General features: G+C 34.7%; 1 protein-coding gene across 2 annotated transcripts in view; it reads right to left on the reverse strand.

Annotated features, from left to right (window-relative positions):
- LAMA1 (laminin subunit alpha 1) overlaps nt 1-17,695 on the reverse strand; it is a 102,287-nt gene that overhangs the window by 15,744 nt on the left and 68,848 nt on the right. For both annotated transcript variants that reach the window (XR_011092930.1, XM_068671582.1), the window contains exons 34-49: nt 15,026-15,124; nt 13,988-14,099; nt 13,664-13,820; nt 11,499-11,709; nt 11,140-11,256; nt 10,892-11,055; nt 9,659-9,797; nt 8,397-8,490; nt 7,065-7,181; nt 5,122-5,304; nt 4,659-4,813; nt 4,079-4,222; nt 3,128-3,261; nt 2,694-2,844; nt 2,017-2,141; nt 962-1,112 (exon numbers count right to left, since the gene is read on the reverse strand). Coding sequence is in view for 1 of the 2 variants with exons in the window: in XM_068671582.1 (XP_068527683.1) it covers nt 962-1,112; nt 2,017-2,141; nt 2,694-2,844; nt 3,128-3,261; nt 4,079-4,222; nt 4,659-4,813; nt 5,122-5,304; nt 7,065-7,181; nt 8,397-8,490; nt 9,659-9,797; nt 10,892-11,055; nt 11,140-11,256; nt 11,499-11,709; nt 13,664-13,820; nt 13,988-14,099; nt 15,026-15,124 (2,253 nt within the window). In the remaining variant the exon portion in view is untranslated. The remainder of the gene's footprint in view (nt 1-961; nt 1,113-2,016; nt 2,142-2,693; nt 2,845-3,127; nt 3,262-4,078; nt 4,223-4,658; nt 4,814-5,121; nt 5,305-7,064; nt 7,182-8,396; nt 8,491-9,658; nt 9,798-10,891; nt 11,056-11,139; nt 11,257-11,498; nt 11,710-13,663; nt 13,821-13,987; nt 14,100-15,025; nt 15,125-17,695) is intronic.

Below are 17,695 nucleotides of genomic sequence, written 5' to 3' on the forward strand. Positions count from 1 at the left end.
TGTTGTTGTTCTTACTTAAATTAATCAGCAAGCTTGATTATTCAGCAGACAGAAGTTTAAACAACAAATGTCACATTTGCTTTCTTATATTTTGATTGAGAGTAATTTGATTTGACTGTTATCATAAAGATCAAACAATAGTGTTCTTTCTGCAAGATGGAAAAAGCTTCTACTCATCTATTTAGACCAACAGAAGCAAGAGTCTTTCTGTATCATATTGAAACTGCCTCCCTGTACATTGTAAAATTTAAGTCACATATCATTGTGTAACACATTCAAGCAGTGAGTACATAAATCAAATGAATTATGTAGTGCCTCTAGAACAATTTGCATCTAAACAAAGCTTTGTTCTCCTTCAGGAAAAGGAAAATCACCAAAGTACGTGGTAAACTGTATGACATAACAATGAAGGTCTAGAGATGGGTCTAGGTTATGCTGCTCTTGGAGGCTAGGTTTTATTTAATTTATTTCAGTTTACTGAATCCAAATCTCATGGCTTTTATTTAATATTTCTATTCAATAATATATTTTCCTCTCCTCCTGCAAGCTCAGTTCCAAAAGATTTTACATCCTGGCAAGATTCCTCCAATAGAGGAAAAAAAAAATAAAACAAACAAACAACAACAACAAAAAACACCACTAGTTCATCATCCCTACTTCTTGTTCTTGTCTTTAGTTAATTAACCATTAATTTTTCTCTCAGAATTAAAATGGATAATGGATGGATAATTCTTTTCATTGCTTAATTCTGGCCTTAGTATATATGAACATTTGCTCTAAAGAGTTATCTCTAGAGTTCTTGTCTCATGTTCATGTTCTCTTGTTCCTTTGTCTCATTATATCAATCACAGATGATAATATATACAAAGATAATAACTTGTTTTAACACAGATAAATTGAAGCGAGGAATTATCAAGTGATCTAAACACAAATTTTGATAGTTTAGGAATCCGAATCTTACAGTGCCATTTGAAGTAAGATATAGAAGAAGCCCATTAGGTGAAAAGGTGCTGAAAAATATTATTATCTGAGTCACTGTTGAGCGAAGAGCCTTCTCCACAACTGAGTATCCACTGCCATCAAAATGGAATGAAGTGTCTTCATCCTGTGGGCTATGGAAGTTGAAAAGAGAACTAAAATGTTAACTGAAGATTTGTGTTTTTCCAGTCATTTTTATATAAAATATAAGAAAAGTTAGATCAGTTGGTGCACGTCCTAGGCAGTATGATTAGAAAGTGCAGAAAGAAGCTTGAATCTTGATGTTACAAATAACTAAAGGATTCCAGCCAAAGGCCACTTTCATTATAGAATCTCACAATGCATATTTTAGCCTCAGGGAAGGATATATAGAAGATAAAATAATTGCTACAACATACACCCTCTTACTTTAAACTTGTGATACATTTATCAAAATGATTTGCCTAAGAGCATTTACAATACATTTTCTATTAGCCTCTTTTTCTGTAATATAAGATTTTGTAAAAATATCTCATCCAATCAAGCAGCACCCTCTGCTGTTTCTACATGAAACGTTCTGCAAAAGGGAAAACAATCAACTTTCTTTTCTATTCCTTAAACATAAAAATAGCACAGTCTGCAATCACCTTTCACTCTGTCACACACAGGAATGGGTAGCAAGCTCAGTGGCTACAGTTTTGGACTTTTTAGTAAGAGTGCTTTACAGTGTTTCTGATGCTTGGAAAGAATAAATGTATCTTGCTACAAATTACTGAAAGGCAAACATTCCAAAATATATTGATTTACTGACAGTCCCCACTCAGAGCACAAAACAGATCACAGCCACAGAACTCTATTAAAAAAGTATTAATAAGTGATAAAATTATGCACAATTAAGTTATTTGACACCACTAGCACATTCAGATTAACATATTCAGAACTGTAAGTTAATGATCAATGAAGCACTGCAATTTGCCTGAGTTTGTTATTTTTGGCTGCAACAGAAATATGTTTTCTACATGACTCTAAATTTATTTCAAAAGAGTAAGACAAAAATACCTTCCAAAACACCCATTGCATATGCCCTCTCTTTCCATGTAGTTCCAAAGACCAATAGATTTGCCATTCAGGGATGCTTCTCCCATGCACCCTTTAAAATGTGTCACCTTAACAGCAGGTGATTTCTGTAAGAGAAATACTTTGTGAAAACAATTAATGTTAAGTATTCTGAAATTTATACAGCCAAATTTCTGCTTGCTTATTTTTCTTGAACTCTAAAATTTTAGTTATATTTAAGTCATAATAAAAGAACATGGCTTAGCATAACTATTAACAATTACCATTTAAATCATAATAGATTATATTTGCAGCAAGTAAAAAAGTGAGATAACTATGTCCTTGACCTACTCACATTTCTCATTGCATGAACAATGGCAAGCCAAAAGAAGCCATGGAAGAACAAACCACAAAAAAAAAAAAAAGGAGTTCAACATGTAATATCTATGCGTTATACATGCACACAGAGCCTATCCTGGTGAACAATTTATGCTGAATTTTCCAGGCAAAAACTAAATTCAGAATACTGAAGAACTTCCTTACAGCATCTTTACTTTAGGTTCAAAGTACCTGTCATCTCTTGATGAAATAACTAACTCATGCAATTATTGCTAAGTCAAAGGTGTATCTCAAACATCACAAAAATAACATATAACAGAATATTGATTTCAGAACTGAACCTTGATTTGCCCCCCAAGTCCTCCGATAAACATCAGTGTTGATTTGTTAACATCTAGTATGCTGGCTGTCCCAGGAGAGGTTGCAGATTTAGATGAAGACTTCTGATTGGAGTTCATTTCCTCTATGCTGAGTGTACCTGTTTTTCCAAACCTGCCAATTCAAAAATAATAATAAACAGTTTTAGAAAACACCAAGCTTAATCAGCACATGCTATCAACTTCTCTCTTTAAGGATAAGAAGCATCTTGTCACTAGAAAACTCAGCAGATGGTTTGTGTGGTTTCTGATGAGTTCACTAAGTAGATGGACATTTCTATAATACAGCAATCACATTTAATAAACAAAACAAAAAATCCTTATCTCAGTTTCCACCGAACTTATTTCTGATTGTCTTTTTAGACCTCCAATAATAATGTCATTCACACTTTAACTACCTGGTTGCGTGTATTCTGTGCCATTTGTTGTTGTCAATTTGAAGATCAGGGTATTCCACTCTTGTTGATCCAGAGCCCAAATCCCAAAGAAGAGCTACCTTACCACGTCGCATCTCTACTGCAAGGAAGTCAGTCTGAAAAGCAGCAGTGCTTATTTTAAATACTTCATATTGAGCATACTGTTTCTATTCTATATATTTGATTTTAACATGCAACATTGAGAAAATCTTTCCAGATTCATGTCCCCACATCCTTAGAGTTTACTTTTAGTGAAATCAAGCCCAGTGAAAGAAAAAACCTTTAATGAAACAAAGAAATTCAGCTTACAGACAAGCAGTTGAGTCTTTTTTTAAATAAAGACGTGATAAAGACATGATATTGTTTACATACACACATACAAATATGAACTTCTTTCTGAGTATATGTATAGTGACGAACCAGTCTATGAAAAAGTATTATCACATGATAGTGTGCCACAATGGAGTAACAGCTGTTCATTTATTAGAATTAGAGAGGGAAGGAAGAGAAAGGCAATGTGACACTAAGCTGTCATGCTCCTTTTCAACTGGGTAGATGTGCTGTGCTCATGAGGGCCAAATTCAGTCCTCTCTATGATAACAAAATGCTTGATGTACTTCAGCATACTATATGAAAACATCACACAGAGTGTCACACTCTGTGAGGTTAATACACAGAACGGGAAAAGATGGAGATTCATGACACAGCCAAGAAGCAATGCTAACAAATCAAGTGCTTTTATTCTCTGCCTTTGAGGATCTCCATGGAATCAGTCAAAGGCATAAAAATATTTCCACCCCTAGAGACCACTTTTGTCTGCAAGCAGCCACATTTAGGTTCTTAGTTTGAATTCAAGTAGGAAAAAACTATATATATGGCCATTTAAAGTATTTGATTAATATCACCTCCAATGAACGTACATCAGAAACTTACCTTTCCATTGCTACCCAGGTAGAAAAGGAGGTTATCTGGTTCAGCAGTTTTCACATTAAGGGTCAGAGTGTTGTAATTTGTAGATGAAATCTGGGGTTGGTAGGCACGAATGCAATCTCTGTCTGCTGACACCGCAACTTTAATCTGTGGGGAAAAGAGGAAATGGAATCCAAACAAGCTTCAGTGTACACAGCATATATTTCTGAAATATGTACTTAGCTTCTGACCAACCAATAAAAGCAATTTGTTGAGATATTTTCATGTGACTTTAGTATTGCTACTGGGGTTAGATCTTATCAGTCTCCTAGGTATCGCTAAAAAAAGAGATTCCCAGATAGAGAAGAAAGAAAAGTGTCATAATTCACTCATCCAGTTATGAGATTTGAAGCCAATAGATCAAACTATTCAAATACCTCAGAAAATAACAATAAATCTTTGGTCAAAAGCTCATATATCAAAAAAAAAGCCAATTTAATGATTTCAGAAAATAAAGATACAGAAATCCTCAAAGAAATTCTCAAAAAAATTCTGTGTTAAACATGAAAGTGAAGCCAGTTAAGTCTGCAGTGATGGTACTTACGGATGCTGCCTGCTTGCGGGCTTGGCTGATGAGCTCTTTAATTTCAGACAAATTTCTGCTGAGGTTCTCTTCTAGCATTTTCAGAGGTTTCAGCTTATTAAGTAAAAGACTTGCTTGTGCTTTGACCTCTTTAACTTGTTTTTCAGCTGTGATTGCTGGCAAAATGTAAATGAAACGTTGAAGCAGGTTGAAAGAGAAATGATGAAATATTAAATTGCTAAAATAGTTAACTTATTTCTGACCATTTTGTTTTCAGCAATGTTAAATATCAGTAAGGAATGTGCATACTTAAAGGCATCCTTTAAGACTCCTCTAGAGGTCTTCTAAAAAGTTAGCCCAGTTTTATTGAACTGGGATGAAACTTTCAGTCCATCAGACATATTTAATGCCTATTAAACTTTAATATTAGTACTGTTTCTGCAAGCAGTGACATTTCTACAGAGTAATGAAGCAGCAAACTTACCAGCTTTCGATGAATCAGTTATAAGTTCACTAGTTTTCCTCAATGTGTCATTAACTCGGGACAATGTAGACGAAGTATTCAGGAGCTTTTGACTGAAGTCCCCAAAGTGGCTTAAACCCACCACGGTGCTGGTGTTTGCAGACACAGCCAGCTCTTTCACCTCAAGCACATATTTCCTTGTACCTGAAAGACAGTGGCAGTTCACAGATTAAAAAAATAAAATCACAGCTTTCATGAATACTTGAGAGCATAAATGCCTGGCCTGTTTCATAACAACACAGTTATAGCCATAATCAAAACATTAGAAATGCTGTCAGTTATAGGCTTTTTATAGTAAGAGTTATATTTTTATCTCTTTGTTTACTTCAGGATATAAGAGGAGCTCCAAACCAAGACCTATTGATATTGATACTTAATTTTGTGTAGCCATAGATGTAAATGTCTGCTCATACACATATACGCACATATATAATACTATATTCCTCAAATATATATACATAATAGACTATACTGCAATTTCAATTAAGTCTAGTCACTTTAGATTTTCAAGTCTTTTGATAAAAAGATTGATTAAACCAAGTTTGAATTCTGGGGTAAAAAAGAAGTTTCATTTTTTGTGACCAGCTCTGAAAACAATGTAGACAGAGAATGATGTGATGGAGAACTTCATTCTGTCTGTTCCGACAGGGAGGTTATCTGAATACATCAAGGTCACAGCTTTTAAGTTCCTTGAACAAATGCTGGCACCCCAAGTCACTAGTCTGAAACTCACTTTTTGCATCCTGCAGAAAGCTGGCAAGGCAGAAGGCCTATTACACCCTTTGTTTTTGGATATGAGCACTTATAAAGTGAGCATACTGCTCAATTCTCAGCCTGCCCCTTACAGTCCCTGTGCCAGGAATAGAGGGAAGATGCTGCAACTGGCACAAAAGGCCCGATTTCGGTCTGCAGGGGTCCTTCCTCATTACCACTACCCTAGGCAGAGGGCAATACCATCATTAATCTCTGTCCAGATAAAAACCAGAAAACTTCAAGAAATAAAACAACAAATTAAAATCAGACATCATTAAGCTATGAGTTAAGGAGGGCTGTTCCATGATTTTAATGATGCCTTCATTTTTAACGTGTACCTTAATGTCAGATAGCATCCTGCAATTAATGTCCAGTGTAACGTCGTCACTAATATCACCCTTTAGTGTGAGTTAAGAGCCTGAGCAATAAAAAGGGTATTTTAAAGCTCTGGACTTAGTGTTCTAATCTGGAGATACAGTAAAACCCAACAACCCATGCACTCCTTTAGGAGTGTTCATTTACCTTAAAGAAAAATAAAAAATAAAAGTTGGTAAAAGTATTTCAGACCCTCCTTTTCACAACATGAAAGACATTTTCTTTACTAGCTTCAGTGAAGCTCTAGGACTCCTCTTTCTCCAAAATAATGACTTTTTTTTTTTTAAAAAAAGGGATTTTTTGGTTTTGCTTTGGAAAAACACCAAAAGAACATTTCATCGGCTAAATGAATTCAGCATTTACAACTAGAAAATATTTAGATGCACATGATAAGACAGGTAGCAGAGAAGAAATGATTTTGAAACAAGATATCAAAAGAAAGCAAAACATCACGTCATATAAAATTTCTCTCCATGTGGGATCAAATATTCTAGGACTTCATTCTCTTCTCATACTAGTGTAATTCCATTGCTTTCAGATCCCCTCCTGATTTACCATAGTGTGAAATGGGAATCAGACTACAGACCCTGTATAATAATCAAATTATGTTTTATGGTTACTAAAAATGGAAAATATTCCTTGTAAGGCAGGAAGCTAAATGAGTCTCCAGTCTAGTTTGTTGCTAGGTTTCTCCCGTCAGATGATAGGCAGGATTTTATTATGATTGTACTAGACTGTTCTGTAATAAGAAGAACGTCAATACCGATTTAACTTACCATTAGGCAACGCTTTTAGTGTCAACAGGGAATCATTAAGCTGGTTGACAATTTTAATAGCACTTTCATGAATCTTTTCTACCTTTTTGTTCAATCCATTCAATTCAAATACAAGGCCTGTTGGAAAAAATAATTGTGATTTTTCTGTGCATAAACAAATACCATACAGTCCACACAAAACCTACATACAAGGATAATAAGAATTTGGTTATTTAATCAAATAAAACTTTGTTTTCCTCAACAGAAAGAGTGTTTTAAAAACATTAACCTAAAATTAATGCAGTATGTCCAGATAAACTCCTGTGGGCGCTGTTCCATGCAAAGCTATCCTTTTTGGACAATTCCGTCAGATTGAAATCGTAGAAACATAGTCAGGGAGAAAGCTATCAATTATAATGTTTCCAAGATGGCAAACCCCTATAATTTTTATGATGTTCTTGACTTTTTTTTTTTTGGATATATGACAGTAGAAACTGAAAGGAGGAGCGTCTTTCTTTTTTCTTGTTTGTGAGTTGTTTGCAGAATACTTTCACTAATAACGAAAATATGTAGAACAGAATGAACAACAAGGTGTGCATTCTGTCCATCCAAATTACAAAAAAATTATACATTTCTAAAAGCCATTGATACTCAAAGCAAAGACCGTTTTACAGTTACTGTTTTTCTTTGTGAAACATGCATCTTCTGCCCAGTTTTGTCCACAGCTTCCATAGGGCCAGGTGATGCTCCTAAACAGTCGTGTTCAAAATGGTTTTGAACTTCTGTGGTGCAAACTAAAAAGTTTTGCTGATCTTTCTGGAGTAACAACAAGCTAAAAGGATTTTGGAATTTATAACAGGACGCTGAGCCAAAAGGCACTTTTTACAGTCAAAAAAAAAAATTCATCTTGTTATTGTATTCATCTTATTATTGTATTTCAACTGTGTAAAAGGATCAAGAAAAACGATATTATTTACAATATTATTTATTTAATTATAAATTATTATAATTTATTTATTATTTAATATTATTTACAGACCCTAATGATTCATAGCATTCGGAAAAACAGTGATTTAAAGAAAATATTACTTTGAATGCTTTATGAAATGAGATATAGTAAAGGTTAATTTTAAAGTGTTTATTTAAGTACATTCTTACCAAAAAAGTAAAACAATACTTGAATCCTGAACACAAAAATAATCTCAGTTGTATAAAAATGCATGTATATTCATATGCAATGTTGTTACTTACCTTATGCTCATTTAAAAACATAAAATAAGGTAAAATAAATCCATCATAAGCAGGATACAGAAAAAGAAATAGAAGCAGAAATGTGAAATCTAAAGAACTGACCATTACTTTTTTTCTTCAGATTTTTTGCTTCATTTTGAAATTTGGAGCTAAGCAGTAGAGCTTCTTTTCCAAGAAGACTGAGAGACTCCTCTGGCTAAGGAAGAAAGAAAAATAATAGAAATCAGTCCAATTGAAAACATTTAAGTATCTTTGGATGTCTACTGAAAGTTACTGATTATTCTCACTATTTATGTGACATTCTATTTATTATTTTATAAAGCATAAATAAAAACAATTCAAGCTGTAACCTTTTGTCCGTGAGTGTGATGTAATAATCTCTTTGTGGGTCACTTAAAAAAAAAAAAGATTGAAACAAAAGCTATTAAATTCTAGTTTGAACAGTGCTACTGATTCATTGTTGCCTTTTGGAACAACAGTAATTTTAGTACCAGTTCTAAGTCAAAATTTTCAGCACTGAGCCCTTTAAGTGAAATATTTGAAAATTCCAGTCTTTAAAGTGTTCTTTTAACCCATTTCTCCATCTAGAAAATCTGGAAAAATACTCATGTTGTGTGAAGTTTTAATAAGACAGACTAACATAAAATAACAAACAAGCTCACAAAGCAATTATATTTTGATCACTATCACATTATATGCATTATATGCATTTGTTATGTTTGCAGGAATAATATGCATGACACATGTAAAATGTAGCTCATTCTTTCCTTGGGTTTACAATCGTGAAACATGCAAAGAGATAAAAGAGAAAAAACAGAACAATATGACAATAATAATAACTTGTCAGGATTTACTAATCTACTGTTTTAATAACAACCTGATATTTTTGCAAGGCAGAGGAATGACAGATAAGACAAAAATATGAAATGTCCTCAACTAGGCAAAACAACTGTGGTTGGGAATATCCAGATACAAGTGGAATAGGGATAGGTCAAGCAAGAAGATGGCTAAATAATTCTGAAAGAGAAAGGGAGCACCAGAGGACTGGCAACTTAAATCCTACAGATATGCATGTTAGATGACTGATGATAAACACACAGAACAAAATCTAGTCCAGCTAAACATGCATTAGATGTAAAAATCACAGTATAAATAGTACTTTGGCAAAGATGAAAGCAAAGTAAGCAGAACTGAAATCTGGTACCATTACCACCTTTGAGAATAGATTCAGGATGGAGTATACTCTAGCCAGCAGAAAAGGCTGCCATCATCAAAAAGACCCAGATTCCAGCAAGTGCAAGAAACAAGAACCAATACTCCAAAATGGTAGGGAAGTTAATTAAGATACTAGTATCGGTACTTACCAGATCCAAGGGGCCATTCACAACTCTAGATGCATCATCTGCCAGACTCTCTGTTCTTTCAATCACACTTTTAACATTGGAGTGGGTGTAGACAGCAGCAGTTGCATTCAGAGTCACATTCCTTATTTTAGAGAGGCCACTAAACAGGAGATTAACAAATAATTCTCTTTTTATTAATCAAGAAACATAAACAAGTTCTATGTCTTCATTTACAACATGCACATCTTTCTAGAATACTCTAAAGTAAAGATGTACTCTAAAAATTTAATGTACCCAAAAGTGACACAAAGGCTTTCATTACAGTTAATTATTTTGAACCAAGAAATCAGTTCCAAATCACCTGAAAACCTAAACCAATTCATTTTATATTTTATTCCTTGTTGTTTATGGTGAGTTTTTCAATTTATAAAGCCACTTAGGCATAGACATTTTACATGAAGAACAAACAAATCACATTGCCTAAACATAACATAACAGAAACACATTCCTAGCTGGAACTCAAAAGCAAAGCAAAATACAGAATCAAGGAAGAAATACGAACATCTGAAAGCTATTCCATATCAAATTTTGCTTTATTGGATTTGTCTGGCCGCAGCAAAATCAGCAGACTTGCTCAGTGTTAATCAAAGCACAGTCTTCTGTTCCTGAACTTAAAATACGTGTCAATTTTCCATTCTTGTAAGAGTTAAGTTTTAAACACACGTTTGCTGATTTTATAAGACAGAGTCCTAGCAAGTATTCCTGGGACAAAGTATTTCCATTGAAATAACTCAAATAACTTCCCAACTTGAAAATTCTAAGAGTGCATTTGAGTCCATTTGGGATTGCAACCCACTCATTTCTGCAAGATGCTTTGATAGCAACAATAATGCAGGCATAGCAAGAATAGCTTCTTGATGAGATTCAGTGATATATTGTCAAAGAAGTATTCATACACAGACCACAAGCTTTTCAAGTCATGCCATGATATATTCACTGGGCACTTAATAACTCACTCGTTACTGTGTAAGTCAGCCACACGAAATTCAAGACTTGTCAACCCCCTCTGTATCATTTCATAAAGACACTGTGCACTACCTTAGAGGTGAAAAGCAACTGAAATGAAATGGGGGATAAAAACTGATTTTGTTCCCTTTAAGCTACTAGGATTAAGCTACTACTACCTATTTAAATTAAATCTGACTATAATGTAAATAAAGCCTCTCACAATTTCATCTTCCCTGAGTTTGTTACCTCTCCAGTGCATCTGCAAGTCTTTGAAACTGGGCAGCATGATCTTCAGCTTTGTATACCAGGTCGAGCACTCCTCTCACGGACATCTGCATCACCAGCTCATCCACATGGTGTCGCAAGTTGGTACTCCATAGAACTAGCCCATCCTGGTGGACCTCCAGGTTCTGTCGAACAAAATGTTTTCCTCTTTTTTGTTTTCCAATAACAAAATCCACTTGATAGTGTCAAAAAGGATGTTAAGAACTTACAGATGTAGAGTTCTTTACATCTTGGACAACAGAAGCAGCAACATTCACTAGGATCCTTCCTTCTTTAATAAGCATGGTTGAGGCTTCTTTACCTTCCTTTATATTCAGCTTTTTTTCCTATAGCATAGAACAATTGTTTTATAGTAGTTTGTAAGTTAATTAGTGCAGATAATTTCATACATTATATAATCTTTTTGTTTGCTTTCAAACAAGGATCTGGTTTGTTTTGAGTTCTTAAGATATTACACAGATTAACGTGTTTAAATGTGTACAGTTTTATGAAAGTCAAAAAAGAAACTTATAAACACAATTTCAAATTTGCTATTTCTTGCATAACAATGCAGATTGTCCAGTCTTACATTTAATTCTCCCAGGTTGCTAGAGATAAGAGGAAACAAGCGATTGGTCTCATTGATGTTAGCCAGTGCCTCCTTCACCAGATCCTGGGCATCTTGCAGTCTGCTGCTGTGCTTTGATAAGAGCTGACTTGCATTCTTTTTCAGCTCAGCAAGCTCCTGCTGGGGTCTAAGATACTCCTTTTGAACCCGGAGCAACAAATTTTCTGCAGCTCTGGCAAAGTGAGAATCAAATCATCAATTAAAAGCAATGACACTGGAAAGAAGCAAGTAACCAGAACTGTAAGATACATGTGCAAGAATCCTGAAAGTTTTAAATATCAAATAAAAATAAACGGCATAATTAGAATGACTCTTGAAAGAAACCATCTCTATACTTATACTTTGAAATCAGTTAGAGATATTACCTGGGTAATCTTCCCAGATCTAGACAGTTGTTAATCTCTTCAACTAGTTTATTTGGGAATATTTGCATATCCATTTGAACACTTTCTAATACTGAAGAAGTTGAACTGAAAATGATCCTGAAAGTCTATTCCTCTGTTTCTCTTTGTTTATGCACATATGCTGCACACATTAACTCCTGTAAGTGACATTTTATTTATGTACTTTGTCCCTATTAATCTGATTTCAAATCATATTGATCTTTAGCCAAAGTAGAAGCAGCATAGTTTATATCATGATACATTCTATCTTTCATATTGAATAGCAGATGTGCTTTTGCATTTATTGCTTCAAACTAATAATTCAGAGTCTTCAAACTCAGAAACTATGAACTTAAAAAGTTACAAGAATTAACATATTTTACAAGACAGTGGTGACTTCTATTTCAGTATACAGTAAAAAGATTATATATTCCAAATGGCTTGGAAATTCTACCGTACATGGCAAACGTGAGGAGACTTAAGTTATGAGTGATGCTTAACAGTATGTCGCCACAAGTTCAATCCACTATAAGCCATGTGGTAACTTCTGCATTCCGAAAAATGCTGCTTATTTAAGTCAGTTTTGAATTTACAGCTGCACTGCATGATAAATTCTGCAGAGCTGACTATCTAATAAATCTTATTAACTCTCTCCTTCATTCTGTCAAAGGACTTACCAGAGAACTTTCAGGAATTTCAACAGAGTATGTAATTGAAAAACTTAATTTATGAATGCCTTGTATAACAGCTCAAGCTGATGCTGAAAGTCAGAACATTCTCTTAATATGGGACAGGACATTAGACATTTTACCAAGTGAAAAAAAGCTATTTCAAGTTCCTAATAATTATAAGAATAAACAGTACGTTCCCATGCCATTTTCACGTCCGTTTAGCTGCTGTACAGCTTAATATTCAGTACAAAGAAAAGCACAGGAGTCTGTCAAAAAAAATCAGATATCCTATCTGGAAAAAAAAAAAAAAAAAAAAAAAAAAAAAAAAAACTGTTCTGCCTAATCTAAAGGATTTAATAAAGAAAAAGCAATTTTTCAGAAATATTCCTGATCTAAACCTCTGTCCCTTGAAGCCAGCACTACTACTCTCACAGTGTCAGTGGAAGCTAGCCTTCCACTTCCAAATTTATGCTGACTGTGGGAATAGCTAATGTTTTATATTGCCAAGTCTGGCAACAAGCACCAATAAATAATGAATTCAAAAGCCATTTTAAAATAGCCTTTAATTGCAGGCAAATCAAGATAATAAATACAAATTTTAAACAGTGTCTCATAATGCTGACGTTTGGTTTGGCTTCATTTCATTTGCAAATCTAGTCAATACATATTCCATTGACTATCTATTATCATGTCCTTAAGTAGATCTGACAACTCTTGGGCTTGCAGCTGACAAACTGTTCTACCATATCTCCTAGCCATATGTATTAGGGCCAGATCTGAATCAAATTCACATCTGATTACAACTGAAATCAGTGACTCTTTTCACTTACTGTGATACATCTTTGTATCACATCCGAATGAACGGGCTTTGGCTATATTAGTTTCATATCAGATGCAGAAGTATCTTCAAATAAGGTAACCACAAATTCAGAGTTCATATGGCTTCAGCAGGGCTAGTTATAATAGCACAGCCTATTATTAAGGCACAAAATTTCTCCAGATCTCTCCCAAAGAAGCAGTATTGCATAGTACAAACATACGTGAAACAAAGTTTCCAGTAGACTAGGCTTACTTCAGGAGACTGGTAGCATTGTAGTACTGTTGACCAAAATCTTTCTTGCGCAATGCATCTAGCTGGGCAGAAATATCATCCTGAAGGCTCTGAGATGTAGCATTTGGCAGTGGGAGATCCAGTGTTTCATTTAGTGACACTGCAACTTCAGCAAGTACTAAATAAGAGAATAAACGACTTAGTCATAGCACTAATAAAAGAGTATGTGAAACTCCTGCACAAATTGCAGCATTTCTGTGCAAATAAATAGTTCTTTAAAAAGTTACAAAGGAGATACCTTTGTAAATTGTGCAAAGAAATGGTGATATCTTAAAAGCAGAATACCTTTGATGGCTGTATGTACCGTGTCAATAAACCCAATCAGTTCTTTACTTTTATTCCTGGTTTCCTGAGTCATTGTGTTAAGCTGCCAAGCTTTTTTCAAAATTCTAGATGACTGGAATAAAATCAGAGATAATCTTTGACACTTCTGTTAAAATACTATCAATTTTAATGACAATTGTTTACAATTTTTACATTTATTCCCAATATTGAGAATACTTTCTGAGAGGAAACAGTATTTTTTAATAAGGCACATCTCACTGAGTCAAAAAAATTACAGTTCCATGCTTTCAGATGCCTGCAACTTCATTATTTTGAAAGTTCCAGCCCCTGATATCAGTGATTTTTTTTTTTATCAATTACTTTTTACATATAATTTAGGTAATTACCAAAGCTGTTTCTTTTAATATAATAGACACCACGTACTTTTAAAGACAATCACTCTTAGCAACAACAATATTGCTAGTGCAAGCGCCTAGTTATCTTAGTCACACATGGTCGGCAAACTATAGGTACACGTGGTGATCAAATGAGAACTAATGGACAAAGAACTAGTGACAATTTCCTACATAAAGCTTTTCTGGTGTTAAAACAAAAACAACAAACAAACAAACAAACAAAAAAAATCAAAAAACATAAATGTAGGGTTTTCAGCAGATTTTTTTTTTCTCAGAAATTATTTAAGGCCCTAAAACCGAAGAACTTTTCGCTGGTTCTAGCATGTGGAGCTAATTTAAAATTATGTCACTGCTGAATATTTATAGCATTGTGTTTAAAATAATTAAAAAGCTACTGAGCTTCAACAGAAACAATGTAAATCTCCTGTACAATATCATAAAACACTGTAGTCTGCTGAAGATTTCCAAAGGTCAATTAATTTCTTTCCCCATAAAGACTACAGAATCGACAGAATTCTGTCACTCAGTTCTTCAACTTATATATATATATATGTCTAAACAACACTCTGGCATTTATATACAATGCTATGAAGACTCAAAAGATCTCTCCACAAAGGCTAAGAACAAAGTCGTCAGTACCTACCTCTTCAGGCAACTGAGCAAAACCTCCTGATAAACTCAGAAGACTTTCTTCTGCTGTAGCTAATGAGTAAGCTGGATCTTCTCTAGAAATAACAGACCCCTATAAGAAACAACACACTAATTTAAAGACTTCATTGTGCGTCCAGAAAATGTATGGGATGAAAATAACTATGCACACTATTTACACCATTTTTATATTCTTTAAATGACTGATTTGCAAGACACTTGAGACATACATAGGAGTTGATGCAACAAAGTGTGTCATTTCTTTAGATAAGGAAACAAATTTCTAGATCCAGCTGTCTCACTTTTAATCAAGTAATAAGAGGGAAGCATAATGTTCTGCTTTCCTGATTCTCCATTTCACCAGTCTGAGCTCTCCAAATAAGCTACTTTGAGAAGTTCAAAGGCCCATCAAATTAAATGTTTCCATCCAGTCCCACAGCTGCTACAGTTTCAGCAGCTTGTCAAAACAGCTGTATTTAGTGTACATCTGTGAGGATGGCCTTGGAGCAGTTTCAAGGTCAAATCCAGTGCACAGCACTCAGAAGTTCAAGATTTTTGGCACTCCAATAACACAAGCAACCCTGCCCTGTGGATCCTCTCATCAATAATAGTCTGTATATGACTTCAAGGCCACCTCAAAACTGCTCTATATGGCAATAAATAGGCCATTGTACCCAATTTTATCATATTTGATACAGTCAAGGCCTGCAACAGAATACCACTTCTCTACAGATGCAAAACAATATAAGGAATCTCTTACAAGAAGGGCATGTCTGGGAAAAAGTTGGGTTTAGATTTCAGATCTTTCAGAACGAACCATTATAAACATCACAACAAGTATCATTTTGCCCAGCTTTTTAAAGGAATATGCAGGATTACCACACAGCCTTGTGTCAAATGAAAATTTCAGAGTCTTCTCAGGTTGAGGAAAAAATAAGTGAGATAAATTGCGGTAGAAGCTGAAGTTCTTGAGGCTCCCGGGACAAGGCAAAGTAATATTTTTTTTTAAAGCTGAGTTCAGAAACCCAGAATTGGATAGCAAATATGCCCAGGCATGTCATGAGGAGTAAAGCAGGGGGCTTTAATGAGAAAAACAGAATTACTGATGTACTCAGATGGATTAGAGGTGCAGACACAATAAGGAGTAGACAGTCTGATAACTTTCTCATTACTGAAAATCCACACCCAGAAAAGAAGGAATATGAGTCCCTGAGCAACCAGCTTGAGGTAAAGATTCGATACAATGGAGGGGAGAGCCCTTCAGAGAGTACCTGTAATTCACATAAATAAAACTAGGGATTTTCCAGCTTCCAGGTACAGTTACTTTTGTACAAGTCAAACAGTAAAGGAAATATTTCACTAGCCCGAAGGATGGGAATACTTGCTTCCAAAACAGAAGAATTATGAGACTACTAACTTATCCTCAAGACTAAATTGCTCAAAGAACATTGTGGCCTTACACAAACAGAATAAACTAAGTCACAAGAGGTTTAGTATCAGTTTTAGATCCCTTAAATAGTGCACTTACAAGAGAGTGACAGCTGATTTGATTTTAATACAAAAAGGTATGTATTAAACCAGAAATTTGAACTTTTTTTTGGTTTTACATATGATTTGAGTGTTTTATAACTGAAGTGCTAAACAGATGTTACATATCGATTAATATTTATGCTCCCAGAAGATGATGCTCCTACACAAATGCAAAACAGTTAGAGGAAGCAAGTCAATGGCATCCTTAAAGTATTACAATAATTTGGTATGTTTGTGCCTTCATGGCATACAGGAGGCATAACTGAATTTTTATAACTAAAATGTTAGCATCTAAAACTAAAGGATAAGACTGCCTCTGCTGACACAGATACATGTTATTTAACCCAGCTTGCCTTCAGATATTGTAATTATTAATAGTTCAAAGCACAATGATCAGAATTCAGCCTACCTCACATTTTAAATAATTAAATTTTAATTAAAACTCTTAATTTGCAAAATCTATCAGTACAAGAAGGCTTATATTATTCTGATTTTGTTGTGATAGAGTGGAATAGAAAGAGGCTATTTTTTCTTCTGTTTTAGCGCTTCCCTTGCTAAAGTTACTGCTCAGCAGATTCTTATTGATAAATATGCTTATTTTAGTAGTCATGAAGAAGGGAATAGTTCTGTTTACCTCTGACTTTGTGCAGAGTCCACATTCACCTACAATAACTGAACCTCTAAGACCACAGAACGTGGTATTTCATGCTTTAAGGCAGCAGGAAACTGGGAGGTAAAACGTGCAACGAGCAGTCTGAAAGTGTCCAACATAAATATTCTGCCTGACTTTTGTCTCCTGACAGTGCAGAGGAAGACACTTGGACTGCCACATAACTATAAGGAAAGCAAATGGCTGCATCCAAGGAGCCCTGCATAACGGGGAAACAGCCTGCCAGACTCTTTCTTCCCCGGGAATCTGAGGTAACAGCCTTGACAGCTCTTTAGCCAAGGGACCAAAAAGGGACCTGGCCAGGTGTTTATTTCATTGCTGAAAATTATGCTGCTGACTTTCAGTAAATCTGGGCCAATACTAAGGATCCTAATAATCCAGGTGTAACATGCACATGTAGCACATTCAACAATCAGAGATGATTGAAAATTATATTCAGGCATTTATTTAAATGCTTGTACAACA

This window comes from Anas acuta, chromosome 2 (assembly GCF_963932015.1).
Source record: "Anas acuta chromosome 2, bAnaAcu1.1, whole genome shotgun sequence".
NCBI classification, from domain to species: Eukaryota; Metazoa; Chordata; class Aves; order Anseriformes; family Anatidae; genus Anas; species Anas acuta.